The following is a 10,456-nucleotide window of genomic DNA, read 5'->3' as shown; positions in this document are numbered from 1 at the left end:
GGCGAGCGCACGTGCCCTATAGCGAAAACCTCTCAAAAAAAAAAAAAAAAAAAGCAAGCTCTGATCTGAGGGCACCAAGGCTGAGGCTCCCATCGAAATCTTCAACACAATTCACCACACCTGTAGTGTGTGAGGCACTGGACCAGGAATTTATTCACTCTAAAGGGCTATTCTTGGCCAGGCCCTGTTAGAGATCACCTAGGCAGAGCTGCTGGGGACACCTGTGGGCAGGGGACCAAACAAAACCCATGTTTACACATTGCTTAGCATGCTGGGCAGAGAGCCAAGTCACTCATACCTTCCCTCCCTGAACCTCTCCATCAGCCCATCTCAGAGACCCAGACACTTGCCAAGGCCCACAGCAAATGAATAGCAGAGTCAGGATTTGAACCCAGGCTATCTGGGACTCCTTGCTACCCCATCCTTCAGCAGCCATTTCTGCTTTCCTGATAGACCTGTGGAGAAGGAATTGGGGTTGACATTCTGAGTATCTCAGGTTGGGAGTACAGTGAGGACACACACACGTAGCCCCAGCCACCACAGAAATCGCTATCCTGTGGGGCCACTCTCATCCTCCCATGATTCTGATAGGGAAGCAGAGCCTATCTGGTCTCAGTTCCAGCACTGAGGAGCATTGTGGCCTTGGGCAAGTCACTTAACCTTCTTGTGCTTTGACTTCCTCTCATGTGTTCCCCAGTACAACGCTATCTTACTTCCTAAGTCTGTTGTGAAAATTAAATGAGCTAATACATTCACAGAGAACCAGTGCATAGGAAGTGTTTGCTCTGGCCATGGCGAGGCATTAAGAGAAGTTCAGAGAAGGAAAAGTCTGAGGGCTCAAGACGTTCCAGTTCCAGTTCCCTGACTATATTTTCATCATTCTTTTTTTTTTGGGGGGGGGAGATTTTTGCTATAAAATGTGTGCACTCACCAGAAAGACAAAGAGAGACAGAGAGATAGCGAGAAATCACTCCCCAGAGGGGATGGCCAGGCGTCAATCCCTTCTCCTCCATTCTCCTCTCCGGATCTTGGGCATGCACGCACATGCACCTGGCATGAGTTTAAGCCACTGGGTCTAGGACTTGAACCATGGTGGGCTACATGGGAGTTCAGCGACATAACCATTACGCTGACTGCTGGTCCCTATATTTTCATCATTCTTCAAAAGCATGATAGAATCATCTAATTCTCCTTAAAGACAAAGTCCATGCCTCCCCCGTCCTTTAGCAACAAATAAAATCTAAATGCCTGAATAGCCCTTTCCCTAACCATCTCCCCTCCTCTACCCCAGAGGTGTCTTGAGTTTTGTGTGTATCATTTACTTGCCCTGTCTGCATAGCTTAGTAATGTACATCTGCTTAGACATTGATGATTTTTTTCTTGGTTTTAAATGTTGTAATAAAAAGACATCACACTATATGTAGTCTCTGGGACTTGGTTTTGTTTCTCAGTATCATGGATCTTAGATTCACCCATTTTGTGGCCAGTAACTGTGGTCTGTTCATTTTCACAGCTTTATAACACTTAGTTGTGTGAATATCACAGTTTTTCTGCCTTTTCTCTCATTAGTGGTCAGCTGGGCAGTTGCAGTGTTTCTGTGATCATGAACAGTGCTGTTAGGAGCAGCCTTAGGAGAGTCTCAAGGTGTCCCCTGAGATAAAATCCTAGAATTAGAATTTCAGGGACTAGTTCATCTTAAAAAAAAAAAAAAAAAAGGCTATAGAGCATGTGCACTCACCTGAGGCAGAGACAAAGAGAGAGGAAAAGTGAGAAAGCTCCTCCCAGGGAGGATGGCAACACCACAATCTCTTCTCCTCCATTCTTCTCTCATGGTTTTGGACACACACACATATGCACCTGGCATATTTTTCAAGCTGGTTCTGGAACTTGAACCACATAGTTGGCCATGTGGGATCCAGCTGCCTTAACCACCATGCCACCAGCTGGCCTCATCCACTGTTCATCTTCGCAAAGAAATGTCACATTTTTCCAAAGTGCTTGAACCAATTTATACTCCTACCAACAATTTAGAGAGTTTCTGTTGCTCCACATCCTCACCAACATTTCATAGTGTCAGTGTTGTAATTCTTAATCAATCCAATGTGTAGAAGACAATGTCTCATTGTGGCCTTGACTTCCATGTGCCTGGTCACCAGTGGCCTGAAGTGTCTCTTTGTACTCTGATCATAGTCATGTCATCTACTGTGAAATGCTGGTTCATGGTTTTTGCTCATTTTTTCTTGAATGGTTTACCCTTTTCTTCATAGGTTCTCAAAACCCATCCTCTGTCAGTTATGCAGGGAGCTTCACAAAGTCCATGGAAAATGTGTATCAGGAAAAAGTATTCATGCATTTCAAAATAATTCCATTTTTCCCTTAACTTTCTGAAACATTCTTTTTTTTATACATTTTTTTCTTTATTTACATTCATTCACTGTACATCATTACAGCATACAAAATGAGATTTTTCCATTGAGAATACACTGTATATTGGCTCAATCAAGCACATCAACATATGTGTTATTGTCAACAAATCATTTTCCATTTCTTGTTTTCTGTATATTTTGCCTTTTTTCCCATCCTTGATTCCCTATCTCACCCTCTGCCATCTCCCACCCTCCTCCCACACTGTGTCTGGTATCTATTGTTGCTTTCTATGCCTCCCCCATTTTATTGTTTCACTAAATATCTTAATAAATCTAAATATTTTCAATAGCAAGCACAGCTGATATGTACATATCCATGAACACAAGACTGACTTTAGGCATAAACCTCAGTGAATAGAATGAACATACTATAACGTAGCACCTAACTAGGGCTATATAGCTTAACTGCAGTCATCAAATAGGTATTTCTAATGCCTTTTTTTTTTTTCTTCTGAAAATTTTTTTTTTTTATTAATTTACATTCATTCCCTGAGCATCATCACAACATTCTAAATGTGGTTTCCCATCTAGAATATACTATATAGTGGCTTAATAATGCATGTTATCATCCATAATATTCCATTTCTACTTTCATATATATGTTTTTTACCCCATGTCTAGCCCTCTGCCCTATTCCACTCTCTTATTACACTATCTCTGCTGTCTACAGTTGTTTTCAATCCCTTTTCCCCCAACATTTCGTTGGTCACACAATATCATAAGTAATCTAACTACTTTCAATAGCAAGATCAGCCGATGGTTTCAAGAAAAGCAGTTTTGAACTGGTAAGGATATTTCTTTGAAACTTAAAGCCTAGAAACAGGTTAGTATTCTGTTCAAATAGTCGGAACATGAATCTATTGATAGCTGAAGACAGGACAAAAGTCCTTAAAACCAGACAACAAAGCTTAGAAGAAAAGCAGCAATATTTTAGTCAAGTCGTAGAATACTGTTTCATCAGTTCAGTCTCATGTACTTAATCTTTCTTCTGTATCTGTTGAGGTTCGATGTTCCAGATTGAAATCTGGGATGTAATACTCAACTCCAGCTTTTGGCCCTACAATTAAGTTGCCCATTTTCTTAGTTTCTGAACTCTTATTTCTGTGTGTCTGCATTTAATTTTACTGACATAGCACTCCCTTAAGAACTTCTTGGAGATCCGGTCTGGTGCTGGTAAATTCTTTCAGGTTTTGTTTATCTGGGAAAGTTCGTGTCTTTTCTTCCCAAATGAACGATAACCTTGCTGGGTACAGAATTCTCGGTTGAAATTGCTTTTCCCTTAATACTTTGAATACATTTTCCCATTCTCTCCTCGCTCTCATTGTTTCCGATGAGAGGTCTGCCGTTAGTCTGATGGGATACCCTTTGTAGGTAACTTGCCTTTTTTCTCTTGCCAGTCTTAGTATCTTGTCTTTGTCTGTGGTTTTGGTCAATCTGGCTGTAATGTGTCTTGGAGAAGATCTTCTTGGGTTGATTCTATTTGGGGTCCTCTGTATTTCTTGGGTCTGAATCTTTGAGTGCCTCTCCAGGTTTGGAAAATTTTCTTGTAAGATTTCATGGAATAGATTATCAATGCCCTTATGAGTCTCTTCACCTTCTGGGATGCCTATTATCCGGATGTTTGGACGTTTGATGGTATCTAGTACTTCTCGCATATTATTCTCAAATTTTTGGGCCATTTTCTCAGTCTTCGCGGTGGATTTTTCTAGGCCAACCATTTTCCATCTGATTCTTTTGTAAAGTATGAAATTCCTCTTTGAGATCTTGCATGAATTTCCTTACCTCCTGGAACTCTTCAACTCCTTTCTCCTTTCTCTTCAGCAGTTCCTTGTCTCTCTTCTCTTCCATCTCTGTTAGCTTTGCCATTATGAATGTTCTGAATTCTTTATCAGACATTTCCATGATTTCCATTGAACTGTGTGTGGATAAAGAGGAGCTATCCTTTTCCCGTGTGGGAGAGGTATTTTCCTGCTTCCCCATATTTCTTGTGGTCCTGCAGCGATTTCTAGTCATCTGGTGGATGGTCGGTTTCTTCCCAAGCACGCGAGTTTTGGATGCTGGAGGCCCAGTTATCAGTGGGACATCTTCCTTTCTCCCCAAAATCGCTGAGGCAGTTTCTCTGTTTTTGTAGAGCTCTCTATCCTCACCATTCTTACTTTCAGTAACATACTGCTGGTTCTATCCTGAAACATTCTTGTACATCAAATGTATAACTTTAATACTCTTGGAAGAAAATACAGATTAGTATCTTTCTGATTTCAAGGTAAAAGAATTCTTAAATAAAACATGCCAAAAAAATGTTAACTCATGATGAAAAGATTGATATAATTAAAGTAATAATTTCTGGGACCAGCAATTGTCATAATGGCTATGTTGCTGGATTCCCATGTAGTCAACCATGGTTTGAGTCCTGGACCCAGTGGCTTAAACTCACGCTGGGTGCATGTGTGTGCGTGCCCAAGGTCCTGAGAGGAGAATGGAGGAGAAGGGATTGCGGTGTGGCCAATCCCCCTGGGGAATGATTTCTTGCTTTCTGTCTCTGTCTTTCTGGTGAGCACATGTGCCCTATAGCAAAAACCTCTCAAAAAAAAAAAAAAGTATTAATGTCTATTCCCCAAAGACCCCTTAAAGTAACTGAAAAGATAAGCCGAGTTTAGGAGAAGATGTATATGCATATGGAGCTTTTTTTAATTATATTTTTTATTACCTTTTAACTTCATTGCTTGGATGTGCTTTGTATAATATCTACTCTTGGAAATTTTTTAGCACTTCCTTTCTAATCTACTGTAAAGCCAATGATTGCAAATGGTCTGTGAGTGCTTGAGAAGACTGATTGTGAATACAGGACTCCATTATTGTCCATTAGAGCAAGCTCATTACTGTGTGCAAGTCTTCTACACTTGGCTAATTTTTCAGTTTTGCTATCAATAATTAAGAAAAGAATTTAAAGTATCTCATGCTGATGGTGGATTTGTCATGATCTTCCTAGACTATTCATCTTTTAAAGCCCTATTTATTGAAGTAAATTGAAATATGAAAAAAATTCACTATTTGTTTTTAATTTCCAAAGGGCACTTCATCTTGCCAGAGAGACAAAAGGAGAAGAAACTTCCCTCTCCCATGGGGCATGGTCCCTTCTCCATCTTTCCATCCTGTTGGAATTTAGGGCATGCACATACATGTGCCTGGCACATTCTTTCAAGTTGCTGGGGCAGGGATTTGAACTGCAGTCAGCCATGTGGGATCTGGTTCCCTTAACCACTTGGCAATGAGGCTGGCCCCCAAAGTCACTTTTAAATGGACTTAATAAGAAAAAGATGATTTCCTGGTTGAGATCCTAGAACTGAAAAAAGGGCATTAGGGATAAACTGAAAAAATCTGAATAAAGAGACTTTAAGTTAAAAATAATGTTTCAGGACCATCAGGTATCATGGAAGTTAAGACATCTGGAGCCCACATGGTCACTAGCATGGTTTGAATCTTGGACCTAGCAGCTTGAAAATCATACCACGTGTGTGTGTGTGTGTGTGTGTGTGTGTGTGTATCCCAAATTTCAAATGGCAACTAGAAGAGGAGAGATTACAATGTGGCCATCCCCCTTGCAAAATGATTTCTCACTTTCCTCGTCTCTCTGCCTCCAGCAAGTGCATGCATCTTATAGCAAACAAATAATAATAATAATCAGTATAGGCTCACTAAGTGTGACCAATATATCATCTTAATGTGAGGAACTGGAGGAACGGGATGTGAGTATATGAGAGCTCCCTGCACTAATTGTGCAATTTTTCTGTGAATCTAAAATATTCTAAAACAAACAGGTTGCTTTTGTTTTAGAGAGAGAGATTTTTGCTATAGGGTATGTGCACCCATTGGAGAGCCAGAAAGAGAGAAAATGACAATTCATCTCCCAGAGGGGATGACCATGCCACAATCCCTTCTCCTCCATTCTCCTCTCGGGATTTTAGGCACACTTGACTGACATACATGGTATTTGCACTAGAAAAAGTAATGTTAAGTCACCTGCAGTTTGAGTCCTGGACCAGGTGGCTTAATGCTAAGCAAAACAGGCCAGTCTGTGAAAGACAGGCATTGTATGTCCCTGCTTAATATATACCAAATGTCTGCACTCTATAGCAGAAACTAAAAGATTGAGTGTTGTAAGAGCAAGGAGGCCAACTGTAGATACTAGAGAGAGTATGGGAGGGGGTGAGTAATAGAGAGTGGGAGGGTGGGGATCAGGGAAAAAAGCAAGCAAAACACATAGCACAAAAATTAGAAGTTATCTGTTGATGATAATGTAAATGGTAATGTCTTTGACTTGACTAATATGCACCATATGCATGCTGGGAAAAGCCATGTTGTACACTGTAAAGATGTACAATGATTAAATAAGAAATAAATATAAAAAACTCACACTTTAATTCCATTTTTCCACAAACTTTTTGAAGTCCCCTTATATTTGTATACAATCCCTTCACACTCCTAGAATGGCTATAATAATAAAGTCAGACAATCACAAGTACTGACAGGGACAAAGAAAAACTGGAAACTGGCGTGCAGTTGGTGTCACCTGGAACTTGAGCTGCACGTGGGTGTCCGAGGTCTGACAATGGCCAAGAACAATTTTAAATGTCAGAAGTCCAGGAATGTATTTCACATAGCCAGCGAAAAAGACTTCAAGGCAAAAAACAAAGCAAAACCAGTTACTATAAATCTTAAGAAGATAAACATGGTGAATGACGAAAAGGTTAATAGAGTGAATAAAGCTTTTGTAAACATACAAAAAGAACTTGCACACTTTTCAAGAGGCCTTTCTCTAGAACCTCTGCAGAAAGATCTGGTTCCTCAGCGGCATCTTGAAAATGAACTTATTAACGTTGATGAAGCTACAAGATTAATGGCTCAGTTGTAAAGCAGTGATGATTTATCAAAGTACCCAAAAAGTTTAATAAATTAAATGTTTCATACAAAAAAAAAAAAGAAGAAGAAAAAGAAAAACTGAAAATGTCATACATAGCTGGTAGTAATATAAAATGGTATAAGGCTTTGGAAAACAGTGTCAAGCATAAAAAAATCTGAGGTGTGTCCTGGCACCATCAGGGACCAAGATGACTGAAGCTATGCTCTAAACCCCATCTTCTAGACACCTGAAACACTGAGACAGGTAGGACGACCTCTGTCTTCTCTCTGTCTCTGTTTCTCTCTAAGTTTTTTTTTTTTTAATTTTTAAAACACTTCTTCTCACCTTGGGTCTTTTCTTTTCCTGCTCATTTCAGAAGCCATTTTAAATCTGAGGTGTGTCCTGGTGCATTTGCACAGCACGCTGGGTACTATGTGGTTTTCAATTTTTACCTTCAATTTTTTTTCTCTTTTCACTGTTTTTTGTTTATTTTTTCTTTCTTTCTTTTTTCTTTTCCTTTCCCTTTTATGTACTTATTTGTTTATTTTAACCTTACTTTCCCACTCTGCTCTTCAGTCTCCACACACTGAGTGTCTAGACAGGCCCAGGTTCACAGTAGCATCTGAATACTTTCAGGGTCATTGAAATCCTCAACACTTATTAAACCTCCTGCCTTAAGGAAGAAACTCCTCTTTCTTTTGGAGAGGTTTTTGCTATAGGGCGTGTGCGCTCCCCAGAAAGACAGAGAGAGACAGAGAGATAGAAAGTGAGAAATCACCCCCAGGGGAGATGGCCACGCCGCAATCCTTTCTCCTCCATTCTCCTCTCTGGGTCTTGGGCATGCACACACATGCGCCCGGCGTGAGTTTAAGCCACCAGGTCCAGGACTCGAACCGCAGTCGACTACATGGGAGTTCAGCGACATAGCCATGACACTAACTGCTGGTCCCAGGAAGAAACTCCTTTTTATTAATCAGAACTCAAAATACCATGTTGCAAAACACAGTAGAGGAGAGATTTTGTCAGAATGATCAGAAACCACTGCAGAGGCACAAGAAATATGAGACACCAAGAAAATATTTCTCCCCTAAAGGAAAAGAACAATCCTTCATCATCCATGAACAGTACGTGGAATTTGTGGAAATGTCTGATAGAGAATTCAGAATATTCATAGTGACAAAACTAAATGAGATGCAAGAGCTGAGGGATGATGAACTCCAGAAGATGCCAAGAGAAAAGAGACGAGTTCCAAGAGGTAAAGAAGTTCTTGCACACCATAAAAAGAATTAAATGGAGCTGTTCTGGATGAAATCTGTAATGCAAGAAGTCAAAACCTCATTCGAAAGTATTAAAAGCAGATTAGTCCATGTAGGAGATCAAATCTTGGATATTGAAGGCAAAAACCTCTGACCTAAAAAAAAAAAAAAAAAACCAGAAAATAACCAAAAAAAAAAAGAATACTATATGAAAAATACTAGATACCATTAAGTGCCTAAGCATCTGGATAATCTCTATCTCAGAAGGTGAAGAAACTAATAAGGGCATTGATAATCTATTCCATGAAATCCAAGAAGAAAAACTTTCCAAATCTAGAGAGACATTCAAATATCCAGACTCAGAGCCAGCCTGTGGCATGGTGGTTAAGGGCGCTGGACTTCCATATGGCCAACTATGGTTGGGTTCGAGTCCTGGCCCTGCCGGCTTGCTTTCTCATTTTCCCATTCTCTCTGTCTCTCTGTCTCTCTCTCTCTCTCTCTCTCTCTCTCATTCTGTCCCCCGCTGGTCAAATTAAACTAAAGAAAGAAAGTCAAATAAAATAATTCTTAAAAATTAGAAAATTTTTTTAAAAATCCAGACCCAAGAAATACAAAGGACTCCACATAGAATCAACCCAAGATCTCCTCCAAGGCACATCATAGCCAATTTGGCAAAATCCACAGACAAAGATATGACACTAACATTGGCAAGAGAGAAACGTCAGGTTACTTACAAAGGTTATGCCATCAGGCTAACATCAGACCTCTAATCAGAAACAATGCAAGCAAAGAAAGAATGGGAAAAGATATTCAAAGTGTTAAGTGAAAAACAGTTTCAACCAAGAATACTATACCTGGCAAGGTTATCCCTCATATGGGAAGAAAAGATAAAACATTCTGATAAACAAAATCTGAAAGAATTTACCAACACCAGACCAGCTCTTCAAGAAGTTCTAAAAGGAGTGCTTTACCAGGAAAACTAAAGACACTCGTACAGAAATAGAACAAAAAGCAACCAAGAAAATGACCAACTTAATGCTAGGGGCAAGAAAAATCAATAATAAAGTTGAATATTAACTTCCAGGATTTAAATGGAAAGATCAGACCACAACAACGCTAAAAACGCAACAGAAGAAAGATTAACTACATAAGACTGAACTGGTGAAATAGAACTTTATGACTTTTGAGTAAAACATTACTGTCTTTTTCTTTACTATGCTTTGTGTTCCCAATTTAAGGATTTTTGCTTTCTTTTGAGCTGTGGATAGGTTCAGCAATTTGTTAAAATGGTTTTTCTTCTAGTTTGTTTGTTTCTTTAAATGGAAACATAAACTCTTCTCCCTTCCTGACCCCTCTGGAATTGGAAAATATCTGGGAGTATTCTTATTTGTGGCAGGAGGGTTATTTGCATAAATTCAGTAACACCTGTTGCCTTGAATCAGAAATCGGAAATACTCGTTATTGGACAGGGCTTCGACTGGAATATCATCACTGAAGATTAAACCCGAAAACTATGGAACTAAGGTGGATCTCAAGTAAGCCAACAGAAGCCCTTGGAAAGATGGCCCGGCACCACAAACAGTTCTGCCTGGCAGGGAGGATTAGAGGAGTCATATTAGTACCATAAAATAACCTGGACTTTTCCAGCCCAGCATTGTAATCAGTAGAGATTGCAGAAGAGCAGCCACAACCAGAGGATTATCTGGAGGAAGACTCTGAAGGAGGAAAAAAGAGACTGATCTTTGCTAGTAGATGCTATATCACAGAACACTTGGTAGGCAGGGCTGAATTTAAAATTCAGGTTTTTGAAATTTCAAAAGTTTTTTATTTACTGTCAAGAACTCTGGAGTATGAGCAAAAATTTTTTGATATGT

The 10,456-nt window shown here is 39.7% G+C and overlaps 1 protein-coding gene across 1 annotated transcript; it reads left to right on the top strand.

The window, feature by feature from the left end:
- The first annotated feature begins 7,035 nt into the window (after positions 1-7,035).
- LOC102498456 (uncharacterized protein C8orf59 homolog) lies at positions 7,036-7,338 on the top strand. The gene is made up of 2 exons (XM_027771838.1): positions 7,036-7,158; positions 7,276-7,338. The coding sequence occupies exons 1-2, from the start codon at positions 7,036-7,038 to the stop codon at positions 7,336-7,338; spliced, it is 186 nt and encodes a 61-aa protein (XP_027627639.1).
- The last annotated feature ends 3,118 nt before the right edge of the window (positions 7,339-10,456 follow it).

This window comes from Tupaia chinensis, unplaced genomic scaffold (assembly GCF_000334495.1).
Source record: "Tupaia chinensis unplaced genomic scaffold, TupChi_1.0 Scaffold000235_1, whole genome shotgun sequence".
In the NCBI taxonomy this organism is placed as follows: domain Eukaryota; kingdom Metazoa; phylum Chordata; class Mammalia; order Scandentia; family Tupaiidae; genus Tupaia; species Tupaia belangeri.
Note: the sequence above shows the minus strand (reverse complement) of the source record. Positions and strands in the feature narration are given on the sequence as shown.